Genomic DNA, 25133 nt, shown 5'->3' with positions numbered 1-25133 from the left:
AGATGGCGGAGGCCTCATGAACGGGATCGGCTAATGAGCGAAACGGAAATCAAGCCTCTTGTTGCCCTCGTCCGGTGGGTTTGATAGATACTCCAGCCTCTGTTCCTCAGTCATGGCGTTCCACTTGTCGTCTCGGCTCTTGTTGCGCAACACGTAGTAAACTTTTGTGAGCGCATAGAGCGCAATATTCATGCACACTACGCCGAGGATTGCCTTGTGTCCCCGATTGTAGTCCGGGGCGTCGTCTACACAATTAGGTTAGTCTTCCTATGCGGCGTTTCTGACGGGACTGGGTCAACTTACCGGCGCGATACACATTCGAAGAAATAATGGTGCAGCCCTGGACAAACATGTTGTATGTAGCCGCGGAGACGGTCCGAGAACGCACAGTGTTGGAGTTGCGCGACGTCCATGCGACTTGGATCGGATGGGCTGATGGCCAATTAGCAAGGCTGACAATTTACCGGGACTGCGATGGGTGAAGCTCACCGCTTGGGTACCCCAGAAGTAGAGTGATGACGGCAAACATGATCCATTTGTTGACTGTGGCGGTATTGACGACATTGAGGTAGATGATGAACGGCAGTGCCCAGATCTGTGCCAGCAGTGCGACGAGAGAGAGACTGCGCATGTGCTCCGCCAGGTAGGTCAAGCCCAACATGCTGAAAACTAAAATACCGTTAGTAAAGAAGAGGGCACGTTTAATGGATGCTCTATCTTACTTTGCAAGACGGTAGAAGGTATTGTGAGCAAGTTGGATTGGAAGCGGCTGAAACCCAGGCCTTTCAGTGATAACGTGAGGTACAACGCCTGTGGCGAGACTGGGATCATGAATACTAGCCCCAGGATATAGATCGGCCTAAGGACAGTTGGCAAACAGCGTATTATAATGAAATTTGGATACATACCAAAGATCGTAATCTTTTAAGCTCTTCCAGAGCAGTCGCGGTGTCACCGGCTCACGGTTGTGCATGTCGCTCTTGCTAGGGTCGTCTCGGAGCACTCTGTTGACGATTATCTTTTGTTCTCTAAAATTTGAATTGATCATTAGCCCTGTGTCATGAAATGGGAATATTACTGCGGACGCACCTTTCTGAAAACCAGCCTGCTTTGCCTCGGAACCAACTGGCGGTTTGGCAAGGACCAGGCGGCATCAGCAACCAGGACAAGACGCCAATCAAAAGTGTTAGCAACGCCTGTTTGACGATGTTTCGTTAGCTTCCTGCAGAAGAAATTTGTTTGCATATTCCTTGTACCTCGATCAAGAAAAGCCACCGCCAGCCGGCTTTGCCCGCGACACCGCGCATGTTCAGCAGTCCCATGGCGATGACGGCAGACAAAATATCGGCCAGGTTTAACGCTGTCCAAAAGAAGCCAAGCCGAATGGTAAGCTCAGCATGCTTGTAAAAGTAAGACAAATAAATGATAATCTGTGCGATGTCAGCAACATGTCTCCAATCAAGCTACAGGGCAGTACTTACGTCGGGGATAAAGCCGCCTTGCAGGATGCCGAGCAGCGCTCGGGTCGCGAGAAAAGAGCTTCTACCAGAGAGCCAGAACTGCGCCCCGGCAACAATGCTCCAAAGGGAGATTTGCAGCGGGATCCAGCGATCGGGGCCCATCCATTTGGACACCAGCTGCGATGGCAGCTCTGCGCAGAGGAAACTGAGGCGGAAAACGGTATTGCCGAGATTGTAGTCTGGCACCCATTAGCTGCGTATAAAAGTGGAACGAGTGCAATGAGTTGTTGAGCTTACCATCGGTCGTCAGATGTAAATCGCCCAGGAAGTTATCAGTCAAGGCCTGCAGGATGTTCGCTCGGTCGAGCTCCAGTGCCATGAACATGACGCATGCCCAGAGCATGATACGGAAGTCGAGCTTCCAGACGAGCCTTGATTCCTCACCCCATGTCCAACGAAATAATGGATCAAATCTATGGAAATTTTCCCTATTTGCGGCATTAGAATCGCTGGAGACCATGATTGTGTTCTACAGACTTACCATGAATCCTTTGGGTAGTATTTCTCCAAGGTGGAGGGGTCATCAAACACACTCGGCTGCGTTGCGATGGCTTCTTTGTGAACTCGCGCACTTCGCTGGAAAATGGACTGCCGCTGGCTTATCGGAGCTCCCAGCTCTGGTATTCCGTCCAGAGACACAGTTGAGGAGCCCGCAGAGCTCTTGTCAACGCTCTTGCTGATGAACACTGTCGACATTTCTGTAGTTGATCGGAAAAGGGAAAGATTTCTGCTATTTCCAAATGTCTCACAAAACGACCATCTGAAGTTATATGTATCATTAACTCAGCTGATATTTGGCCAAGGCTAACACATGGATGCAACGTTCGGGAGCCCGAATTTCAGGCCGCGATGGCCCGGGCCAGTTCGACATTTCTTGGCTGAAGCACATCACGACATCTACAAGGGGCCGCTTCGGCAGACAAATTGCGGCATAATTTATGGAATTGGCGACAGATGCGCCCAATTTTTTTTTGGCGTAAATAATGCCAAGCTAATGCATGGAATCCGACTACGGAGTTGACCTGCCCACATGTGCAGGTGAGGATGTCGTCGAGAAGCCTCCGCCTTGCGCCTTGCCCCAGCCGTTCATGGATGTGCAGCGCACGCCAATGGCAAGGCGAGCATATGATGTGGTTTATAATCAATCAGTATTTCGTTGCATAGTATTGCTGTCGCTGTGGCGCACCAATGCGATGGACGGGATATGGGCGTTCATATGCAACGGGCTGTATGGCGTCATCAACGGGACCCGTCACACAATGACAGCAGAGCAAGCGCACGCAACAAGAGGGGAGAATGCATCATTCAAGCCTCTGTGGGATCGGCTGTTGAGCATGTATTAAGGGAAATGTCGATGAATTCGGTAATTGTATTCACGGCGCCGAACCGGCAACTGTTCGGGCAATCGCACCACGCAAGATAGCTATATAACGAATTCACATCTCCCCAGACTAACATAGATAGAACCGGCACAGACAAGGTCTTCTGAAACATTGGCATAATACCAAGGCTTGATCCATTTTTTAAACCAAATACAATGTCACCCACCGCTGTTGATTCCACCCTGGTCGTACCCGTTGCGACCAAGGGCAAGGTGACTGCACCGCTGCAGACCACCGGGGCCCTGAAGGACCTCGAGTCCGTCGAGATCAGTCCAAGTATTGGCAGAGAATATCCCAAAGCGGATCTCGCAGAGCTCCTCCGAGCACCCAACTCGGACGAACTCATCCGCGACTTGGCAGTGACCAGTAAGTACACAACAACGCGCACCCATCACTGCCACAATGGTTCAGTTATACTGATCTTATTTCAAAGTCTCTGAGCGTGGTGTCGTGGTTTTCCGCGCGCAGGATAACCTGACCAACGACCTGCAAAAGGAGCTGATTGAGCGCCTCGGCCGGCTCACCGGCCGCCCGGCCGAGTCCGGCCTGCACGTCCACCCGCTGCTCAACCCGGGCCGGGAGCTCGGCGGGGACGATCCCGAGATCAGCATCATCAGCTCCGTGCAGCGCGAAAAGTACTACAAGGAGGAGACTATCGACGGGCTGAGCACCAAGAAGCAGACGAATGCGCAGTGGCACAGCGACATTGCCTTTGAGCCTTTTCCCGCCGACTATTCCTCCCTGCGACTCTCGCAGCTGCCCAAGACGGGCGGTGGTAAGCACCTCTACCTTTCCCAACCCAGATATGATTCCTCGTAAGAGACAGAATGGAAGCTGACTGGAGCTTGCGATAGACACGCTCTTTGCCTCTGGATACGAAATCTACGACAAGCTCAGCGCGCCGTACCAAAAGTTCCTCGAGGGCCTGAGCGTCACCTTTGAGCAGCCCGGCTTCGGCAAGACGGCGACCAAGAACGGGTTCGCGCTCTGGGACAAGCCGCGCGGCAACCCCGCCAACGTCGGCACCGAGCTCAAGGCCGTCCATCCCGTCGTGCGCACCAACCCCGTGACCGGCTGGAAGAGCGTCTTCCCCGTCGGCGGCCACGTCAAGCACATCAACGGCGTCACCGAGGAGGAGAGCGCCCACCTGCTGTCCTGGTTCCTGGACCTCGTGTACAAGAACTACGACTTGCAGGTCCGACTGCGCTGGCAAAACCCCAACGATATCGGTACGTGTCTCTGAAGAATGACTCAGTGTCGGGGTAATGGAGGCTAACAAGATGCACGCAGCTATTTGGGACAACCGTAGCACGTTCCACAGCGCCATCTTCGACTACGAGGACCAGGGCGACCGTCTCGGTATCCGCGCTGTTGGTATCGGCGAGCGCCCGTTTTTCGACCCCCAGAGCTCGTCGCGCCAGGAAGCACTCGCGGCGCACAGGCAGTAATCAAGTGTCACGGGGACCTCTCAACTAGTTCAAATAAATGAATCTCTACATTATTTCTATATGTCCGAGCCGTGAAAATGTTCATGAAAGTCTCAGATCATCGTAATCCAGTTTTGGCGTTCCATGACAACCCGCAGCGCCTGGGCGACTGACCACGTCAACGCCGCGTACGCACAGATATCCAGTACCCTCTTGCCCTGCGCCTTTAAATTTTCCATATGCATAGTCATTAGCTTATCGTTGATTTCACTCGTCTGATTGATAAATGGCGTATTGTTGTCCTCCGGCATCGGTCGGTCCAGGAAGGCGCACAGCGGCGTCCACCCCTCACTCACGTGGTACTCGAGCAAGCGGTCAGCGGGCACGAGGGCGCGAACGCGCGCATAGTGCGCCTCAAAGCTCGCCTTGCCATTGCGCGGAAAGTCGTGGTTGTAAAGCACCTGGTGTAGCTTCTGGAACATGGGCCAATTCCAGCGGTTGGGCATACGTAGGAGCGAGGCGAAGAGGCCGATGGTGGCCCAGAATACGCTGTTGTCGACGACTTCGAGGGTATTGGTGACGGATCTGAAAGAAAATTTTGAGCTGGGGCTTGCGATATTGAATTGGTTGTGTGGGTTTCTTACTTGTGCCACTTGTCTACGTCTCGAGTGGTGAGGATTACTTTTGCATCTGGATAAGCTTCGAGAAGTTCTTCTGCAAAGTACGCTGCTGGCATGTCGCACACGGCCTTCCATATTGTACCGTTAGTACCATCACTAAAGAGCTTGCAGCGATACAGAAGCGCCTCCTTTACCTGACAATGTCCTAGTAAGCCATCAAAGTCCTTTCGTCCTGGTATTCTGCCAATGCCATCGTGTTTTGCTCTCAGCCACTTCAGCCAAGTTTGACAGTCGCGCGTATTGATGAATGCCGCATCCATTGTATGGTAAGTATGGACAAAGCCCAGGGTTAATAGGGCCTCTCTCAACGCTGCGGTTGGCTCATTGTTAGCGAAGCGTCTCACCGGGCAGCTTGGTGGTTAGACATGCATCTGGTCCCGGTCCGGCTGTATCCAAGACACAGCACCTTCATCGGCACCGGTCGTGATGCTGCTTCTGTCATGGCCCTTTTGATATATATTTACTCGTTTTGTGATTGGATTGGGCAAATGGGGGAAAATACACCGCATTCTGAATGTGCATGGTGCTGATGGATTTATACCGCGGGTCATCGACCGGGTCGTCGCAAAAAAACTGCGCCACGTGGTTGTACAGATCCAATACTTGGCCCAATCCATCTGTTCCTGCAAGCATATTTTTTAAGTTGCGTAAAAAGAACGGCAATGCCTTCACTAGCCGTGTAGCTGAATCTCAGCTGACGGGCTTTCGGGAAGCAGCCGCAAGTGGCATAGTCGACATAACGCGGCATGAAAGAATCCAACGATGCACGTCGGGATATTCAAAGTCACTAAGAGTCAAGACGCCAAAAACTGTTGCCCATGGCAGTTCGCAACAGGCAAGGGCTCTTCGCATGTATCAAGATGTGTACCGAGTACAATACCGGTACCTCTTGCGTGCTGCTGTCCTATGTGAGCGTCGCTGCGGCGGCGCGGTAGCGTGTGGCTTGATGCATTCTTAAAAGAATGTGTCAAGTTCGGTTGTATCTGTTTGACCAAGAAATGTACAGGACCGCCTTACTTCCCCCTTTTTTGTTACCGACAGAAAGAAGAGCTTTTAATGCACAGTGGAAGACTGTGTGGACAGTTCAGCTCGCACTGTGGTACTACACAGCGTTATTTTCGGTCTCCCTGGTGTCACATTTGACGGTGCACATCGCACAGCGGTTAAGCGCAGCAGAAGATACAGTGTGGACTTTAGTCATGAGTATGTTGTCATTAATGCACTTTAAAGTTCGGGGCTGGCATCGCTTAGGGGATATTTCGAAGATCGCAACAGAGAGACGAGAGATTTGCGCACTAGCGTGAGATGTCGTTACAGTTCCTTTCTGTGACGTAAGATGTCCGCTGAAGCATCGCTTTCTAGCTGCGATCGAAATAGCTTAAAGCGAGGAAACGAGCACGCATAGGCTAGAGAATCCATTCCTTGCATTTGTGCAGCAAGACACCGGATTTCTCCAGTCTTTTTGAAAGCCTCAACTGGTTGCGCTTGAGAAATCCCCACAAGTTCGATAATGAATGGCGAAAATCGGAAACGAGTCACTATTGACTGGTTTGACTAGCAGATGCGGTGGCAAAGGATCTACCCCTCGTCGGGGAGGATTTTGCTCGGCTCCATGGCTCTCTTCAGTTCGCAGCTTGGCAGCTAATAGGCGCATAGTTAGTAATTCAGACCATGTCGATAAACGGCGCAAGTGGAGGCGATACGACATACGACGAAGGACTCAGGCCTGACCAATATTACTAGCTCGATTTACCATGCTGGTATAGGGGAGTAGTTGAAGTGTGGCACCAAGGCCGCGACCAGTGAAACGAGCCAGTGAGCGCTGGCGACCCGAATCCTGTTCGCCATTTCAGCTATCCCCGCTAGCTCTGGGGTGCGGGGAACCATGCAGACAGATGGGTGCTCTTGCGGGGAACCAGTAGAAATAAGCGTGGGCCGGTTGGACGCTGGCGAGAATGCCGAGGTTATGAGCATGGTTTGGCTTGTCGAGAGGGGTTTGGATTCGGCTCGCTGCAATACTCATGAGGCTCGTCTGAAGCTGTCCAAGTAGGCGCATTTAGACGACCAGCTTGGCATATATGTTGCGAGCTATGTCCCAGTTAGTGATGGAAGATTCAGTGACTGGGCATGCACAGCGACAAAAGGTCACAGAACATACTTTTCTCGCACTTGCTGGAATTCACGTCCCGTCCTACCGGACCCAACGAACCATACACTCACTACAGTCATGAGCGTCTCCAATGGCAAGTCTAAACTTACCTTCTGTGGATAGCGGACAGCAAAACGCCCAGGGCAGGCCACTGCTAGTGCCTCCTTGCCTCCCACATAGCGAACCCACCAAGTTATTATTAGTGGCGCAAGTGCCCCAACTTTGCGTCCGCAAGGACGGCTCGGCCTAGGGCTTGAATCTTGCTGGACGGCATAGAGATGAGGCATGTGAAGACGGGCTAACTGAAACGGTGCCCCAACAGAAAAGATTCCGGCATCGCAGCTGTTTGATGTAATCAACGAGCAGCTGTCGGAGAACCCGGACGAGGTCAGGGACGCCATCAAAAAAGGCAATGGCATCTTTGCCTTTACCATCAAAGGAAACTCGGGAGTGACGGACAGCTGGCACGTTGACCTAAAGTCCACTGGCCGCGTGGGTAAGGGCATTGGTGAGAAACCTAGCGGTAAGACCTCCGACTCTGCCCCCGCAGCAGCATCCGAATGGCAATATGACAGAGCCGCATGGGTGGCCCTGCTTGCATTAGTATGGCACATCTTATCTGCTGGGATCCCCACAGTGTCAAGTGTGTCGCGGTGCTGGCGCCGTGGGGTAACAAGGGCCACCAGCATTTACTGGGGAGGGATGCGCAAGGCACAGAAAGGAAAACCCGGGCCTTGGCCGACTTTGTTTTCTTTTTCGATGCGTATCGTTTAATGCTAACAGCGAGCCGGCTTATAGTTACCGTTGTCCTTGACGAAGACAATTTTACGAAGCTATTCTTGGGCCAGGCGAATCCACAGAACCTGTTCATGACGGGCAAGCTGAAGATCAAGGGCAATTTGATGAAGGCGATGGCTTTGCAGCCCATTCTGCAGGTGATTCGCGTCAAAGCCAAGCTGTAGAGTCGATTGTTTGTATTGAATCGAGCGCGGGCGGACGAGGCTTTCTGAGAGGAAAACAGCGTTGTGTTCGTGACGGGCTTTTCGTTTGACGAGATACCAGGATCAGTGCCTGGTGAAGGCTGAAACGCTTTCAATAGGTTCGATTGGACGATACCTGGTAAAGAGAGAGAGTGCCTGCGAGCACCAGTGCGAGGCGAATAGCGGTTTATAGCCGAGAAATCAATGCCGCCGCTGAGAAATATTGGTGTAGCCTTTATGTTGGCGTTGTTGTTGTTGTTGTTGACGTGAGGGGATGATGCCGCCGCATTGTGCTGTCAGCTACTAGCAAACGGCGAACGACCTCGCCAGCTGGCAGGATTCCTGGTGATAGCTGGCACAAAGTTTTACGTTGTGTAAGCTTAAAGAATGAGTCTATGCTTGATTCTCCCGTTTGTGTACATACATTTCCAAGTACATCGCGATTAAAGATGGACATGTCCTATGCACCTTTCCAGGCTTGTGCAACCGCACAGGGCGTTTGCAGTGTCTCAACACCACGTACCTGCTTTTTTCATCTCAATGCCTCGTCCCGTCTTCATCCTCCCAGGATACCATTTCACAAGCAAAAAAAAAAGCAGAAAGGAGAAACAAGAATCTTTTTTTGCACATGCTTTTCAATATTCGAGACATGCAGAAGGTTGCCCCTGTGGCGTTGTGCAGCCCTGTGCGTCCCTCAAGTGGCTTGCAGGTTTGGTTGCGCATCTCAGCTTCACGAGTTTTGTTGGCCCGCCACGAGACGCTAACCGCCGAAAGATAGGGCACAGGATAAAGACATTCCCCACAGGGAGCCTCGGTCGATGCACAGCCTAGCGATCTTCGACGGCTGCAACTCTGTATGCTGTGAAGCTGTGTCGAATACAGGATGCACGGCTACATGTGTGGTCGCAGTTGGTGGCCCCAAATCAGTGCCGCACGCCCCGACGTGGAATTCAGGACGACGCTGTGACAGTATGGGTACGGATCCGCAAGCGAGTCCCACCAACCTGGGGCCTCTTGACTGCTGCACTCCAATCCGAGACTCGCCATAGGACCTACTGGGCCTGTCGGAGCTCGTCGCAAACTCTGTGGGCGCTCTGGGGCAAAAGCCTGGGTTTCCTGGGTTTCCTGGGTTTCCTGGGGCTCCGGGGCTTCCCCAACCCACCACCAATGCACCCGCACTCCCCCGACCTCCCCCGCGTATGACCAGGCAAATCCTCCGCAGGGTGGTATAGGCTAAACCAGGCTCTGGGCAAATGGGTGGCGTCCAAGCCGGTGGACCAGGTCGCAGGCAAGCCAATAACGCCCATGGGGAAGCTTTGTCTGGGCCATTACGAATTTACGATCCCATCATATGCCACTCGCTGCGGTTGGGGCCTCGGCAGCCAACCCGTTGGAGTCCCCCCGATTCCGTGCTCCGTGAATCCACCCGGTGAGCCTCCTTGGGGTATATCTACTCGACGACGCCGTTGACTATTCTCTCGAGATTTCTTGGTTCTTCAGCGCAAGGTTTCTTCTACTTTGCTTCTCTTCACTTCACTTTGGCCGCATCTTTTTTTCGCGAGCAATTTGACGAGACCTAGCTTATACGCTACTATCGTCATAAAGCTAGCCTTGACCCCGCACAGCGACTTTTTTGGCTTTTGTGCCGTTGAAGTCTTCTGGTCTATACCGGCCTATTACTTCTCCCTCTTCTTAAACTGTTACTTTTCTATTCGTAGCACCAAGTGCGCAGCGAACCGCCGTTGAATCATCGTTGTTTTGCTACATTCGACCGTTGACAGCAACGCCGTTCTTAGATACCCATACCCACCACCAAACCAACTACATCCTCCACCATGTCCACCACCACCGCCACCACCACTATTCCCGAGGGCAACGTCGGCAACCTGACGACCCAGCAGGAGGCCAAGCTCCGCCAGTTCTGGGGCACCATCTTCAAGCTCTATGACCTGTACGAGTCCAAGGACCCCGAGGTCCAGGCCGCGCTCAAGAATTGCGCCACTCAGGCCAATGCGCCCGTTCAAAAGTCTCGCTTCGGCCTCTTTGGCGGCGGCAAGAAGGCCAGCGCCGAGGACACCAATGCCATCGCCCTTGTTGAGAAGCAACTCGGCCTCGGTGCCGCCGACGAGAATGACAAGTTTGGTCTGCGCAAGCAGTTCATGGAGATGCTCAGCAAGCACTCTGCCGAGTCTGCGCGTGCCATGATCCTCGAGGCTGTCAAGCATGATCACCCTGACGCCCTCGCGCTGCGCTTCCTGCGTGCCCGCAAGTGGGAGGTTGACAAGGGTATCATCATGATGTTCTCCGCCATGGACTGGCGCACATCCAAGTCCAAGGTGGACTCTGACATCATGTACAATGGTGAGGCTGGCGGCGCTCGCGATGAGAAGAGCTCCGACCCCAACACCAAGGTCCTCGCCCACGACTTTATGCGCCAGCTTCGCATGGGCAAGGGTTTCCTCCACGGCACCGACAAGGAGGGCCGTCCCATCAGCTACGTCCGCGCCCGCCTGCACAAGCCGTTTGATGGCAAGAATGAGTCTCTGGAGCGCTTCATCGTCTACAACATTGAGACTGGTCGCATGGTCCTCAACCCTCCCATTGAGACTGCCTGCCTCGTTTTTGACCTGAGCGGCTTCACCCTGGCCAACCTGGACTACGTCCCCATCAAGTACATTATCCAATCCTTCGAGGCCAACTACCCCGAGTCGCTCGGTGTCATTCTTGTGCACAACGCCCCGTGGGTCTTCAAGAGCGTCTGGAAGATCATCCACGGCTGGCTGGACCCCGTCGTCGCCAGCAAGGTGCACTTCACCAACGGCCGCGACGGTGCCGACGGCATCACCAACCACATTGCGCCCGACAGGCTCATCAAGGAGCTCGGTGGTGACCTGGACTGGGAGTACAAGTACGTCGAGCCCGTCGAGGGCGAGAACGACATCATGAAGGACACGGCCACGCGCGACCGCCTGCAGGCCGAGCGCCAGGAGATTGCCAACAGGTTCGAGGCTGCCACGAGAAAGTGGGTTGAGGCGTCGACGCCCGAGATCAACGCCGAGCGCGCCAGCCTGGCCAAGGAGCTGTGCGTCAACTACTGGAAGCTGGACCCGTACATCCGCGCCCGCAGCCTGTACGACCGCAACGGCAACATGCGCGGCGGGAAGAAGGTGGCCTGGTACGAGGACGAGAAGGCCGCCGCCGCCGCCGAGGACAAGGCCGCCGACAACGCTACGGTCAAGTCGGAGGAGACGTTTGTCGATGCCGGCACCGACGGCGAGTTGGCCGCGACTGCCAAGGCTGTTGACGCCCTCAACATTGACGAAAAGACTCCTCTGCCCACCACCACCAACGCCGTTGCTGCGTAAGCGAGTCATGTGAGAATGACCTTTTTCAACGAACGACGCGGATTGTTACGAACTTTACATGGGATGATGCATCGGGTATTTGATTCTACATGATTTTCTGGAAAGACTGGGATTTTTTGTGTCTTTTCTTTTTCCTTTGTCGCGGCCGTCTTTGCTTTGTCTGGCATAGTAAGGAAACTATATACCATGAATGAAATACCAATGAATACCAAATGAGATGCCCAAAGATTTGCCAAAAGGGATATCAAATGAGCTATCCAATGAGATGTTAAATGGAAAATAGAATGAAATGAGTAGAATCTCTTGGTACCTGACGCACGTGTTTTGCGTGTCGTGCAACAGGTAAGACGGCAATAGATGTGGTAATACGGATAGCGTGCGCGGTAATATCAACACACGACGTGACCTGTAGCATGCATGCTGTACCTGCGCCACGTCATGCAGGCGTGGTGTGCTCTAGCGCAGCCTCGGGCGCCGCCCACTGCATGCTGTGCAGGACAGCTGGCCTTTTTATATTTTTGCAAGGTGAAGATGCAGACACGTGAGCCCATTTTAATATTTGATAATGCGCCAGAGTAACATCAGCATGCATGCATACTCTGTATATTACATCAAATAAGAAAATGTGTGAGCTAATCAATTGAACCGAGACCATTGTCGTACAGGTCATGCAGTGGCTGCTTGCCCCCCTGGTGGTGGCGCAGTCCTTCGGGTGACGATGACCAGTTTGGGCAGGTCGACGCCCCGGCCAAGGCCGCTGGCAGGATTGCAGAAAAAAACGAGGCGCGCGCGTGGCGCAAAACTAGCGGATTGCTGTAATTTTTTTTATTCGGTTTCATCCTGGCGCAGTGGCTGGAAGGGGGTCGAGGCGATGGAGACTTTTGTCAAGGAAACGACTAACTACCTAGTCCACGACAGCGACAAGAAGGGGGAAAAACCGTTGCAGGGACTTTTGGGAGACGCCATCTCCACCTCCACAGAAGAACTCGGCCCTTGGGAGAAAAAAGCATAGTGGCCTAGCTTGTTGAGGAGGCAAGGAGGGCATCCAAACGATGCCTAGGTATGTAGATGGCCCAAAAATAAATCGAGGCAGTGCACAGTAAGCGCCATCGGATTAGGTACGACCAATGCTCGTCATTCTTTTTCCTTTGTAACTGACCGTTTTTTCTTTTTCTTTTTTCTTTCCTTGTTGATTCTCTTCTGCGGCTGCTCGGTATTCGTCTTGGATCAAATCCAACAGGACGGGTGTAACCAAGCCTCCCCCCCGGCGGGAAGCCAATCTCATTGCCCCTCTCCAATCAATAGTAATAAAGGGGACAGACGGGCAGACCACATTGATGCCGGCTTCTCGAGGCTCCGCATGCGCCAAGGCAAGAGAAACGCATCCACTCTGGCTGGCTGCTGTTCCTCTGACCCCCATGCCTGCTCCGTGCGGCGTGCTCCGGCCGCTTGTATGTACGAGTTGATATGCGACGCCCGAGTTAAAGGCTTCGGTCTGTCTACATGGCACCGCAGAAATGTGCAACTAATATAGCCAAGTGCTCAAGCCACAATGTAGCTGGATATACGTCTCTGCGAGAGAAGGTCTGAAATAAAAAAGTGAAATGTCTTTGCTTAGCGGCGGCTTATTCTTCCCGCCGCCGCCACGTCCCTACCTAGCTACGTCACAGCCCAGCTGTGTGTGGTGCTCGCATCAGCCAGGCGCATCACCATCTCACTCTGAACACGTTCTTACTTTTTGCCTTGCTAGTGGCGCGGCACCCAAAAGATCCTCCTCCTCCGTACTTGTGGACTTGTTTTTTTTTTTTGTGCCAATGCAGAGAAAAAACAATACGTCAAGCGTCCGCCTCCAATGTTTCTTCTCGACGCCCCATCCCCATAGTAAAAAATCTCTTGGCTTCTGACTAGCTCATCAGGTACGGAGCACATGAGTCGGCGACGTCGAGGCCGCCCAAAGGACCGAAAACAACCGCTTTTAATCAGTAAAACCAGCAGGGCGAAACAAAAGTCAGATTCGCAATCCTGGGTCCCGGCCACGCGGCACGATGATTTCTCCTGTCCCGTCCTTGGGTGCGTCGGTGGTGATGATGGGACTGGCACGGGACTGGTTCCAAAAGTCCGGTCCCCTTGGTTTGGTCAAAAGGGTCCGGCGTGTCTGGCTCAGGGTCCTACCAGTGCAGATTAGTTGCTAGTCATCTACCAGTAGCTTCCCTTGTCCATGTCAGCTCCGCTTCGCGAAGTCCATTCGAAGCCAAGCTGGGGACGCGCGTTTATCCCAATTCAGATTAAACCTTGTTCTTCCCAGTTTTAACTGGTTCCTGGATCAAACAATCTCAGCTGTGCGGAACTGGGCGCCCCGTTCTTTTCCTTCTGTGACCCTCGGTGGCCTCGTAGCCTCCTCCTGCCCTGGTTTGTGTGCATGTTCTGCGTGTCCCCTGGAGAGCCACCAGGACCCCGTCCCGTTCGTGGCGTGGATATTTCTGCTGCACGGCCGACAGAGATTGGCTGTTCGTGGGGTGCCCTTTTCTGGTCCCTTTGAGCGAGAGGCAGCCCAGCGTGGTGTTTGCCCCTCAATTTTATTCTTAGCATGGTCAGCCCGTGGTCCATGACCCAGGGATCGGTTGGCTCGCTTCCTCTTCTGGCCCTGTGGTGCCTTTGTCGTAGCTTGTGGTGCCAGTCGCAGCGTGTTTGGCTCTCGGCCCTGCAGTTTGCCGTTCCGTTTGGAAAGTGGGAAGTGACTTTTCTGGCTGGCGCTCTCGCCTCCTTGGAAGAAGAAGGGGGTCCAGTTGCGTGTCGTGTCGTCCTGTCTCGTAAGAGGCTTTGCTTCGCCATGTCCACGCCTCTTTCTCCTTCTCTCCTCTTCATTGTAGAAAAATCTTCCGTTCTCTTTCCAACCTTTTTTCCCCCTCCTTCTCCATTCGACACTCCTTTGCCAGGATATAGTCGGCGCCTAAACGACCGACAAACGACTCGACATTTGCGACACATTGTTTGCTCCTCGACGAAAAAATAATCCCTCACTCGTTTGTGATTCGAAAAAATAATACACAACCTCCACCATGGGGCGTGATACCGTCCTGTCCCGGCCGGCCATCGAGGCAATGGTGGCCAATGGCGACGCCGTCGTCATCTTCCAGGACCATGTGCTGCGGCTCAACTCGTGGCTGCGTGTTCATCCCGGTGGTGACCTGGCCATCCGACACATGATTGGCAGAGATGCGACGAGCGAAATCACCCTGTAAATAATCCTACTCTTGTTTCCCAATCGCTGCCCCTGCATCCTCCCATTGCGCATCTGCTTGTCGCAGTGTTTTCTGTCAGGTGGTGTCAGCCTACTGTTTCGGAATGGCCTCTAATTTTGGCTGGCGCGAAAATGGACTCACCACCGATTTAAGCTTAATCTTGGTGGGGAAATCTGCAAAGGCTTCCCGCCCTTTCAGATCTCAGACAAGATGCATGCAGTTCCAATGATTTGTCGGAGAGAAAATCGCGGCTGACTCCTCCCTTTTTCTCTAATTAGATACCATGCGGCCCATACTGTCCAGACTATGAAGGCCTTTCGGATCGGCCGGAAGCCTACGGGTCCCTGGGCTAACATGACACCACCAATCAGGGCCGCATCATCGAGCGATCCCTCTGTTAAGTCCGCGCCCTCCGCAGATGCGACTCCAGCCCTGTCGGAGAAGCATCTCTTGGACCAGGATGTCGATGGCTGCGTCGGCGTCGATTCCGTCCCTGGCGTCGCCGCCCTATCCGAAAAGTCCGCGGGCGCGGGCGAGGCCTGTCTCCAGACGGGCAGCCAGCTGAAGCCAACATCGTGCTCTCGCCGCCCATCCCCCAGCGGCGCTGCTGCTATGCCTCTGCTGCCGCCGCCCGTCGTCGAGGACGAAAAGGCACTCGAGGCCGCCCGTCTGCTGCCGCGCGGACGCAAGCACATGACGCCCGAGCAGTACACGCAATGGGCCATGCAGCAGCAGCGCGAGACCGACATGGATGAGTATCCATCGCTGGATCAGGACGTGCAACTCGCTATTACGGCAAAGTACATGAAGCTCCATGAGCAAGTTGATGCGCAGGGACTGTACGAGTGCCCGTATTTCGAGTATGCCAAGGAAATGGCGCGCTATACTACGCTCTTTGTCATGTCCATGTTTGCGCTCTACAAGACCTGGTATCTTGTGTCGGCCTTTTTCCTCGGGCTATTCTGGGTATGTTTTAAGGCACTGGACAGGGTCCGTGGACCTCCGCTTACAAACTTATAGCACCAAATCATGTTTACAGCCCACGATGCTGGCCATCGGGCCATTACCCAGATTTTCGAGGTTGATACTCTGATTGGCATGTTTATTGCCGACTTTTGCTGTGGCCTTTCCATTGGCTGGTGGAAGAGCAGCCACAATGTTCACCACCTCATTACCAACCAACCTGTAAGCACACCAACCATCTTGATCGCTTCCTCTCCTAACACTCTCTCTCTAGGAACATGACCCCGATATTCAAAACGTTCCCTTGTTCGCCACCTGCCCCTCTTTCTTTTCATCGCTGCGCTCTACCTACTACGACTTTACCTTTGTCTGGGACAAGGCCGCCGAGGTGCTCGTCCCCTGGCAAAAGTACACCTACTACCCCGTCATGGGCATCGCCCGCTTCAACCTCTACCTCCTCTCCTGGATCCATGTCCTCTGCAGGTCATCGCAGCTCGGCGGCAGCAAGGCCTGGTGGATTCGCCCGACCGAGATTTCCTTCATGGCCTGCTACTGGTTCCTCTTTGGCTACATGCTGTTGTGGCGCACGCTCCCCGACTGGACCACGCGTGTCCTCTACGTGCTCGTCTCCCACATCATCACCATGCCGCTGCACGTCCAAATCACCCTCTCCCACTGGGGCATGTCGACGGCCCACCTCGACGAGGACGAGTCCTTTCCCCAGCGCCAGCTTCGCACCACCATGGACGTCGACTGCCCCGCCTGGCTGGACTTTATCCACGGCGGATTGCAGTTCCAGGCTGTCCACCATCTGTTTCCGCGCATGCCCCGACACAACTTGCGCAAGGCACAGACCATGGTCAGGCAGTTTTGCGACGAGACGGGCATTCCGTATGCCATTATGAACTTTACAGACGGCAACAAAAAAGTACTCGGTCGTTTGGACGAAATCGGCGAGCAGGTTCGCATTCTCGTCAGCTGCCAAAAGTACATGGCAGAGACGGGCGAGAGCGGGCTGCACTAAATAGAGATCTTGGAGAGATTATGAATTGTTATTGCTTTGAAATTTTGGGATTATCCCCTATATTACGCTAATGGCGTCTGTATATATTTTTTACTACACGAAGAGCGGCGCCCGAAAATCTATTCTTACGAAACCTTTCCACTCGTTGTTAAAAACCGTAGAGACTAGGATATTGTTTAGAAGTTTTGGAATTATCCTTTCTACTTTGATAGCGTCGCTTATTTTATTACACCAAGAGCCAACTTCGAAATCCCAAAAAAAAAAATTTAAATTTCATAAAACATTTCCTCCGTTTTTAACAACAACCATGGAGACTTGAATATTTTTTAGAAGTTTTGGAATTATCCGTTGTATTACAATGATGGCCTCGTCTACATTTATTACACCAAGAGCCAAACTCGAAACTTTTCCTCTGTCCTCAATACCCATAGCCTGAATATTGTCTAGAAGTTTTGAAATTATCCTTTGCATTACAATGTTGGCCTCGTCTATTTTTATTACACCAAGAGCAAAACCCGAAAATCTATTTTTCATGTAAACCGTTGCCATTCCCTTGTTTGTACCAATTTTCCGCGCCAACTTTTTCTATCTCTCTTCTCTCTCTCTCTCTCTCTCTCTCTCTCTCTGCCGTCTTCTGCCGCCCTCTCCGTCTCTCTTTTTTTTTTTAGCGACCACCACCGCCACGGCCACCTCTATTGCCCCGCGGCGGCTTAGGCCTGTCTGGCACGATGTTGAGGCCCCGCGTCCCGCGCAGGCCCATCTTGCCGACGGTGCTGCGCTGGATGGTCGGCGTCTCGGGCGTGCCGAGCGCCTCGCGCGCGTAGGTGTTGGCCTGGCGGACGAGCTCCTCCTTGTCCCAGCGCAGGCCCTTCATGTGGTTGTTGTAGTAGCCCATCCAGGCCTTGTAGATCTGCGCCTTTTCCTCCTCGTCCATGCGCTCCATGACGCGCGCGACCTCGGGCTGCGCGGAGAGATCCGCGTCCTGCGTGATGAAGGTGATTTCCTTGAGGGTCCACTTGGGGAAAAAGGCCTCGTCCTCGGCGATGAGGAAGATGCCCTTGCCCTCGGCGTCGGCGCGCGCCGTGCGGCCCAGGCGGTGGATGTAGCTCTGCTTCTCCGAGGGGACGCCGACCTGGAAGACGGTGGTGACGCCCGGGAAGTCCATGCCGCGGGCGATGACGTCGGTCGCGCAGAGGATGGCCGACTTGCTGTCGCGGTAGTCGTTTGTGATTTTCGTGCGGCGGTTCTGCGTCATGCGGCTGTGGAGCGTGGACACGGGCGGCAGGCCGGCGATCTGGGAGAGGACGTGTCCGTAGAGGCCGGCCATGGCGGCCGTGGGCGCAAAGACGATGGCCTTAAAGGGGGCGCCGCTGCCGACGCGCGCGACCTCGTGGCGCACCGCGCCGACCATGCCGGCGGTGACTGAGGCGAAATCCGGCACCTTGATGAGGTGCTGCGGCACGCGCTCGTGCGTGTTGCTCTCGCCCTCGGGGATGGTCGAGATGAACTTGTAGCCGGGCACGAGGACGAGCCCCGCGACCTGCTTGACGTGCGGCGCAATGGTGGCGGAGAAGAGCATGCCCTGGCGGGGGGAGGCCTTGCGGTCCGGCAGCTTGCCGACGATCTCGCGCAGGGCGGGCATGAAGCCCATGTCGAGCAGGCGGTCGGCCTCGTCGAGCACGAGGGTGTCGAGCGAGCGGAGCGCGTACAGGACGTCCTCGTTGGACATGTGGTCGATGAGGCGGCCCGGCGTCGCGATGAGCACGTCGCAGCCGTCGAGGATCTGGCGCTCCTCGCGGTCCTTGTTGGTGCCGCCGATGGCGATGCGCACGCGGTACTTGGGCAGGCGCTGCAGCAGGCTGTTAGCCTCGGCGGCGATCTGCATGGCGAGCTCGCGCGTGGGCGAGATGACGAGCAGGGAAATGGCGGAGTCGCGCTTGTTGCCGGCGGCAGCGCCGAGCGTCTTGGTGAGCATGGTCTGCAGCGCGGGGAGCAGAAAGGCGACCGTCTTGCCGGTGCCCGTCTTGGCCTGCACGAGGCAGTCGCTGCGGTGCGGCGGGAGGAGCTCCCATAGGGTCGCGGCCTGCACGGGCATCATGTGGTCAAACTTGAGGTCCTCGGTGATGGTCTGGATGACCTGCGGGTGCACCAGGTTCTGGCCCGCGAGGTCGGCGAAGCGCGGCGTGTCCTGGGGGATGGCCTCTGTCAGCGGCGGCTTGTACGAGTCGTCGGCCGCAGCGGCAGGGGGAGCCGAAGTGTGTGTGGTAGGCGCATCGTCAATGTCCATGGCCATGGGATCGTCGGCGGCACCGTTGGACCTGTTGCTACCGCCACCACGGCCGCCGCGTCTGCCGCCTCGGAATGGGCCTCTACCACCGCCACCGCGGCCGCCGCGGTCACCACCGCCTCCGCGACGCCGGTCGGGACGTCGTCCATCTCTGCCTCCTCTTTCAGGCATTGCGATTTCGAGTGATGGGGAATGGAGCAATGCTGAGTGGTGTATAGTTGCAATGTAGCTGGGCGCGTGTGATGAGGTTGCTCTGAGGCGTTGCAAAAATGGAAATGCAGACCCACTTCTTAAAACAAACGCTGATTGCATTTGAAAGGGGGCGTGGAAGAGTTTTCGGGCTAAAAGCGCATTGATTATTAAGATTTTTTGGTTTCGGTCATTTTTAGTAAATCGGATTTTTATTGCATATTTTTTTCTTCCATGTTGGAGTATCGTTATGCGGCGTATAACGATGTGCCCGGCTGGCTATATGAAATGACGTAGCGGTTGCTCAAGGCCAGTGGAGGCAACAGGCGTGATGCGGAAGATGCGAAACGCGAAAGAATGCATAATTAATCTACATAAATAACCAATCCAAAAATATTCAACTTTTTGAGAAAAGTCCTGATGCTCTTCATGACAAAGCTTTGTATGCCTGAGGATTAGCACAAAGCCAGATCTTGCAGCTGTCAATTGTGGGCCACTGGTTGCAATGCCTCACACGCGGCGTTTGCGACACCAACAACAATGCTGCGACGTTGCTTCGTGGCGGACAAAAAGGCCATCCCGAACCAGTCTTGTACCATGTGTCTGCCAGATGCATCGAAGAATCACTGGCAAGCTAAATTAGCCTTGCATCCCTACTGCCGCTGAACCCTACTACCCCGTGTACTAATACTGTACCGATCACATCTCTAGGTTAGCATGCTTCTGAGTACACGCCACTAGCATCAACAAGCTCCGGCCCGTCAATCGTGTCCACGACCCCTGAGACAATCCATCTGGTTACTTGCTCACTAGTTATCAATCCAAGGGCCTTCACCACCAACAAGATTCAGGCCAGCGATTGGCCACTCATGCGAATCGGCGCTGTTGTTCGCTACTCAGGTCTGGAAGCACGCTATAATGGCGCCTTGACCCATCAATAAGGTTTTTCATCTCGTACACCCACGTGCGATTCGCCCATCCATCTCCATACGAGCAGCAAAGCGAGGCCCGGCATCTCCCATCAAAGCGTCACTGGCATTCAAAGCACCAAATTAGCGCATTGTGCTCATACACTCACTCGACTGCGGAGAATATACTCGTCGCTCTCGACGCGTTGCGCTCTAATCCCGCAAAGATGGACAATCCTTTTTCTTCGCCAGACTGCCACTTTGCTGCGCTATCGCGTCGGTCGCCTAATCGGGCAGTGCCTATACGATGATGCAACGCAGCAGCGATGCACAATCCTCCAGCTCATGCACCGCAGTGGGCCAAGGCGGGTGTTTTATACCGAAACAGATGTAGTGCCCGGCCAGGATCGGACAGCTCAGCCAGTAGCGAGGCTATAATTACGAACCTCGAGCTGCGATTTTCTGCTGCTCCATGCCAGGGACTGCCGGCCCAGATTCACCAGCCGCTGGACATTTTAAAACCGGGGAGCCTCTGCCGAATCTACCAACGAGGCCGCGCCGCTACGGCACGAGGACCGTCCGGCGAGCAATTGTCTGCTGCCCCGCCCCGGCTCTGCTTTGCTCGATGTGGCAGGTGGCCAAGCCGTGCAGCGATGCTAATGCACGTGTCACGGCTGCCGCTGTCTCGCCTGAATGCTGCATTTCTTGAGCCACTAGTTGGAACACCTTGCGGAGGGGCTTTTTCTTCTGGAATTGATAAGCCGTGCACGGAGAATTGGCTAGTTCGGTCTGGTAATGCACCCGCGGCTGACCGGACTAAAAACATGGTCATGTCGTCTGATATAAAGTTGCGCCGGTTCGTCGCGCAAAGGAATCTTCCGTAGATGGTCACCACAAGACCAATCACCCTCACCATGCCTTCGCTCTCTTTCTTGGTCAAGGCCCTCCCGGCCCTTTCAGCCACGGCCTTGGCTTCCGCCAGCCTGCCGGCCAAGCCTTCGGATCTGTCCACACCCATGCAGGTCCGCATCGCTGTTAGTGGCGCAAACAGTAAGTGGCTGGACCGCAATCCTCGGGCCACAGAAATATAAACTTATGCGAAATTCCAGGCATGTCTGTTGGCTGGAACACATACCAGCAGTCGGGCAGTCCCTGCGTCAGCTACGGCACCTCGGCCAACTCGCTTACACAAAAGTCTTGCTCGACCAAGTCCGACACGTATCCGTCGTCGCGCACATGGTTCCATACCGTCTACTTGAACAACCTGACTCCTGCCACCAAGTACTATTACAAGATCGAGTCGACCAACTCTACCGTGGAGCAGTTTCTTTCTCCCCGAGTCGCTGGTGACAAGACTCCCTTTGCCATCAACGCCATTATCGACCTTGGCGTCTACGGCGAGGACGGCTACACGATCGAGAACGACCAGGCGAAGCGCGATACGATTCCCAACATCCCCCCCTCGCTCAACCACACGACCATTAAGCGCCTTGCCGACACGGCCGACGACTACGAATTCATCATCCACCCGGGTGACCTAGCCTACGCTGACGACTGGGCTCTGCACGGCAAGAACCTCTTTGACGGCAAGAATGCATTCCAGGCCATTCTCGAAGAGTTCTACGGGCAGCTCGCCCCCATCTCCTCGCGCAAGCCCTACATTGTCAGCCCCGGTAACCATGAAGCCTCGTGCGAAGAGATTCCTCACACCAGCTGGGCCTGCCCGAGCGGCCAGAAGAACTTTACCGACTTTATGACGCGCTTCAACGGCAACATGCCCACCGCGTTTGCCTCGACATCTAAGGTCGATAAGGCCAAGGTCAGCGCCAACAAGGCCCAGCAGCTGGCTAACCCGCCTTTCTGGTTCTCTTTCGAGTACGGCATGGCGCACATTGTTATGATTAACACCGAGACTGATTTCCCGTCGGCGCCCGATGGCCCGGACGGCTCGGCCGGCCTCAACAGCGGTCCTTTTGGCGGCCCAGAGCAACAGCTGCAGTTTCTCGAGGCCGATCTTGCGTCCGTCGACCGAAGCGTGACTCCGTGGGTCATTGTCGCTGGCCACCGCCCGTGGTACACGACTGGTGGCGACGGCTGCACGCCGTGCCAGCAGGCCTTTGAGCCGCTCTTTTACAAGTACGGCGTCGACCTGGGCGTCTTTGGCCACGTGCACAACTCGCAGCGCTTCAACCCCGTCTACAACGGCACGCAGGACCCTGCCGGCATGAAGAACCCCAAGGCGCCCATGTACATTGTGTCGGGCGGCACGGGCAACATTGAGGGCCTCAGTCCGGTCGGCAACAAGCCCGACTACACGGCGTTTGCGTACGCCGACCACTTTAGCTACGCGACGATTCGCTTCCAGGACACGCAGAACCTCCAGGTCGACTTTTACCGCTCGGCGACGGGAGAGCTGCTGGATAGCTCGGTGCTGTTCAAGGAACACAAGGACCAGTTTGTTGTGCAGAACTAGGGTTCGTCCGAGGCTGGCGGCGAGTCAGGAGGCACGTAGATAGCATATGTAGCTGGGTAAATAGTTAGCGGGGGAGGGGCAGTACTTGTAGCTGCAGATGTGTATAATGAGGCAACGAGGCTGAGGTTAGTAGCCCACGCATAGTAGTCTGTGTACGGCCGCTTATAAGAGTTGAATTTTTTTTATAATTACGATTTGCCACTCTGCCAGCTACCAATTCAACAGCCAAGGATTTCTCCGCCCATCTCACCGGTAGAGCGCGCAGACTCCGGACCTTGCCCAGATGGTACAAAGCTCACCAATGCCGCCCCACGTCGCGCAGAAGGGGGGAAACCCAAGCTAGGCCTTGTCCGCTTTCTGCCTCAAGTTCCCCGAGCCGCCGCTGCTGGCTCACGCCATTAACGTTCCCTTTTTCCTTTCCATCTCATCACCGTCCGCCCGCCATCCTCCCACATCACCCCCATGGATCTCAAGACGGTCGTTCGCACCTTGAAGGAGGAATCCCTAGCGCGAGCCAAGGACAAAGAAGAAGCACCGCTCAAGTCGACCGCGCCCCGGCAGAAACGGTGGGCCACGAAGAGCAAGACTGGCTGCGCTACTTGTCGGTTCGTTTAACCACCCCCAAGACCAACCTGCGCTAGCACCGTGACAACACCCAAGAGAAGAGTTTGCGTTGTGCTGCGTGCGTGCGTGCGTGTGTGTGTATTTTGACTACCTGCAAGGGGGGGGAGGGGATTGAATAATACGACGGCCTTTATGTGTTTGCGCCCCTCTCGGAACGAACTCACCCCCCCCCCCCCCCCCCGCGGCAAGCGTGCGCGTGCGCGCAAAACCACTTGATGGACATGAACCCCATACTGACCCTGTTTTGTTCGTTTATTCGACGTATAGGATTCGACGCATCAAGTGTGATGAGGGAAAGCCACACTGCCAGCGATGCGTCCTCACGGGGCGCCAATGCAGCGGGTATGCCACTGCCTCCTCGCCCGAGCCTGGTGCGACATCGCCTTCGCCCTCGTCCTCGTCCTCGTCCTCGTCCTCCAGGGCGGTGGTGCTCGCGCCCCGGGCCAGCCACCCTGACTGGGACATAATGGATGCCATCAAATATTGTTCGTTTAACCCTGCAAGCTCCGCTCCTGCAGCCCCCCCCAAAAAACACACAAACATGGCTTGCTAACAGTGTGCCCGCCGTTGTCGTTCAGTCGGAGCCGTCATGCTCAAGGACGAGGCTTTTCACAACCCAGGTGACAGTATATATGTGACGAGCTTCAAGCCGGACATACATATTGAGAAAATTACTTCGCGTGAGAGCTTCATCGCGCTGGTCGTCACCGACCGCATCGTCAACGCCTCGGCTCAAGCGGGCGTCCTGCCGCGACAGGGCAACCTCCCGGGCATCAACCACCTCTGGTCCTTGCTATACCGGCACATAGATATTGTGATTAAGGATCTGAACTCGCGAATAGCGGGTGGTGCGGCAATCGAGACCCTGCTTCGTCGGTTGGTGGACTTGCTTAGCATCGATGTAAGCGCCTAATCCGAGCCACCCAACACGGGATGCAACAATGGCTGCTAACATTTGACTACAGCTCTCGATTATGGATCCTGCGTGGCGATCGCATGTAGAGGGCTTTGCGGCTTTGGTCAAGCTTCATGGTGGCGTCCAAAAGGTTCTCAGCGTCAAAGCTGCGCTGGAACGCGACCAAAGAGTACCGCCAATGGCCCTGCACTACGTCTTGATGTAATTTGACCAACAAATTACCACCTATTCTTGCCTCCGTACGCTAACGACAACTGTTAGCTACTCTACTCTGGCCAACACAGCGAGCCCCGCCAGCAACCAAATCAACGGCCTGGCCAACTGGTCTCCCGACGACATTGCCGCCGCCTACTCGCACACTGGCTTCCACCCTGCGCCCTGTCCAACCTCTGTCCTTCAGGACATTGTCCGCATCACACGCCTACGCACAATGTGTCTGGCCGAACCTACCATCACCTCTGCGTTTGTGCCCATTGCGCGCGAAGTCTCCCGGCTTCTGCAGACGTTTGACCCCGAGAAGTGGACAGAGCCGTACGCCAAGCCCGAGGACCCCTGCATGCCGCTGGCCGGCGATCTCTACAAGACGGCCTCGATCCTGTACGGGCTGCTGTCGCTGCCGCCCGTGCTGGCCGCCGAGTTTGCCCTGATCCCGGGCTCGAGCCCCCCCGCCGGCGCGGCGCCCGACGAGGCGGCCACCGCCGTCGAGAGCGGACGCGTCTTCTACGGCAACTACCTGCTGAACCTCGTGGACAGGGCCATGGAGGAGCTGCCGCTCCCGCAGGGCGTCAGCTGGCCGATTGCGGTGCTCGGCGTCGCCAAGCACGACGCGCCGCAGGAGGAAAAAGACAGGCTGCGCAAGCACCTGCAGACGCTGCGCCTGAAGCCCGGCGCGGACAGCGGCGCGGCGAACATTGATATAAAGCTCCGCGACTTTTGGTTCTTTGGGCACACGCAGTGGGAGGAGTGCTACCACGAACCGATAAATGTCATTACTTAGCGGTTAA

The 25133-nt window shown here is 55.0% G+C and overlaps 10 protein-coding genes across 10 annotated transcripts; 7 read left to right on the top strand and 3 right to left on the bottom strand.

Annotated features, from left to right (window-relative positions):
- Positions 1–30: 30 nt before the first annotated feature.
- On the bottom strand, positions 31–2216 carry LMH87_001698 (uncharacterized protein; the record flags this gene model as incomplete). Its single annotated transcript, XM_056193014.1, has 10 exons — positions 31–245; positions 304–432; positions 490–669; positions 723–859; positions 909–1028; positions 1090–1196; positions 1257–1430; positions 1482–1699; positions 1758–1948; positions 2002–2216. The coding sequence occupies 10 exons, from the start codon at positions 2214–2216 to the stop codon at positions 31–33; spliced, it is 1686 nt and encodes a 561-aa protein (XP_056050094.1).
- Positions 2217–3057: 841 nt separating this feature from the next.
- LMH87_001697 (uncharacterized protein) lies at positions 3058–4350 on the top strand (the record flags this gene model as incomplete). The annotated part of the gene is made up of 4 exons (XM_056193013.1): positions 3058–3268; positions 3336–3677; positions 3757–4131; positions 4193–4350. 4 exons carry the CDS (start codon positions 3058–3060, stop codon positions 4348–4350), a joined length of 1086 nt encoding a protein of 361 aa, XP_056050093.1.
- A 92-nt stretch (positions 4351–4442) lies between these two features.
- On the bottom strand, positions 4443–5421 carry LMH87_001696 (uncharacterized protein; the record flags this gene model as incomplete). Its single annotated transcript, XM_056193012.1, has 4 exons — positions 4443–4914; positions 4974–5077; positions 5144–5319; positions 5379–5421. 4 exons carry the CDS (start codon positions 5419–5421, stop codon positions 4443–4445), a joined length of 795 nt encoding a protein of 264 aa, XP_056050092.1.
- Positions 5422–7236: 1815 nt separating this feature from the next.
- Positions 7237–8120, top strand: LMH87_001695 (uncharacterized protein; the record flags this gene model as incomplete). Its single annotated transcript, XM_056193011.1, has 3 exons — positions 7237–7252; positions 7481–7681; positions 7957–8120. 3 exons carry the CDS (start codon positions 7237–7239, stop codon positions 8118–8120), a joined length of 381 nt encoding a protein of 126 aa, XP_056050091.1.
- A 1853-nt stretch (positions 8121–9973) lies between these two features.
- LMH87_001694 (uncharacterized protein) lies at positions 9974–11503 on the top strand (the record flags this gene model as incomplete). The annotated part of the gene is made up of 1 exon (XM_056193010.1): positions 9974–11503. The coding sequence occupies one exon, from the start codon at positions 9974–9976 to the stop codon at positions 11501–11503; it is 1530 nt and encodes a 509-aa protein (XP_056050090.1).
- A 1418-nt stretch (positions 11504–12921) lies between these two features.
- Positions 12922–13688, top strand: LMH87_001693 (uncharacterized protein; the record flags this gene model as incomplete). The annotated part of the gene is made up of 3 exons (XM_056193009.1): positions 12922–12954; positions 13412–13419; positions 13499–13688. 3 exons carry the CDS (start codon positions 12922–12924, stop codon positions 13686–13688), a joined length of 231 nt encoding a protein of 76 aa, XP_056050089.1.
- An 874-nt stretch (positions 13689–14562) lies between these two features.
- LMH87_001692 (uncharacterized protein) lies at positions 14563–16732 on the top strand (the record flags this gene model as incomplete). The annotated part of the gene is made up of 4 exons (XM_056193007.1): positions 14563–14741; positions 15024–15711; positions 15766–15930; positions 15983–16732. 4 exons carry the CDS (start codon positions 14563–14565, stop codon positions 16730–16732), a joined length of 1782 nt encoding a protein of 593 aa, XP_056050088.1.
- A 664-nt stretch (positions 16733–17396) lies between these two features.
- On the bottom strand, positions 17397–19019 carry LMH87_001691 (uncharacterized protein; the record flags this gene model as incomplete). The annotated part of the gene is made up of 1 exon (XM_056193006.1): positions 17397–19019. The coding sequence occupies one exon, from the start codon at positions 19017–19019 to the stop codon at positions 17397–17399; it is 1623 nt and encodes a 540-aa protein (XP_056050087.1).
- Positions 19020–21030: 2011 nt separating this feature from the next.
- Positions 21031–22589, top strand: LMH87_001690 (uncharacterized protein; the record flags this gene model as incomplete). The annotated part of the gene is made up of 2 exons (XM_056193005.1): positions 21031–21166; positions 21226–22589. 2 exons carry the CDS (start codon positions 21031–21033, stop codon positions 22587–22589), a joined length of 1500 nt encoding a protein of 499 aa, XP_056050086.1.
- A 462-nt stretch (positions 22590–23051) lies between these two features.
- Positions 23052–25126, top strand: LMH87_001689 (uncharacterized protein; the record flags this gene model as incomplete). Its single annotated transcript, XM_056193004.1, has 5 exons — positions 23052–23194; positions 23481–23698; positions 23792–24114; positions 24179–24330; positions 24391–25126. 5 exons carry the CDS (start codon positions 23052–23054, stop codon positions 25124–25126), a joined length of 1572 nt encoding a protein of 523 aa, XP_056050085.1.
- Positions 25127–25133: the final 7 nt, after the last annotated feature.

The sequence above is a fragment of the Akanthomyces muscarius genome, chromosome 3 (genome assembly GCF_028009165.1).
Source record: "Akanthomyces muscarius strain Ve6 chromosome 3, whole genome shotgun sequence".
NCBI classification, from domain to species: domain Eukaryota; kingdom Fungi; phylum Ascomycota; class Sordariomycetes; order Hypocreales; family Cordycipitaceae; genus Akanthomyces; species Akanthomyces muscarius.
This window is presented reverse-complemented; position numbering and strand designations above follow the sequence as displayed.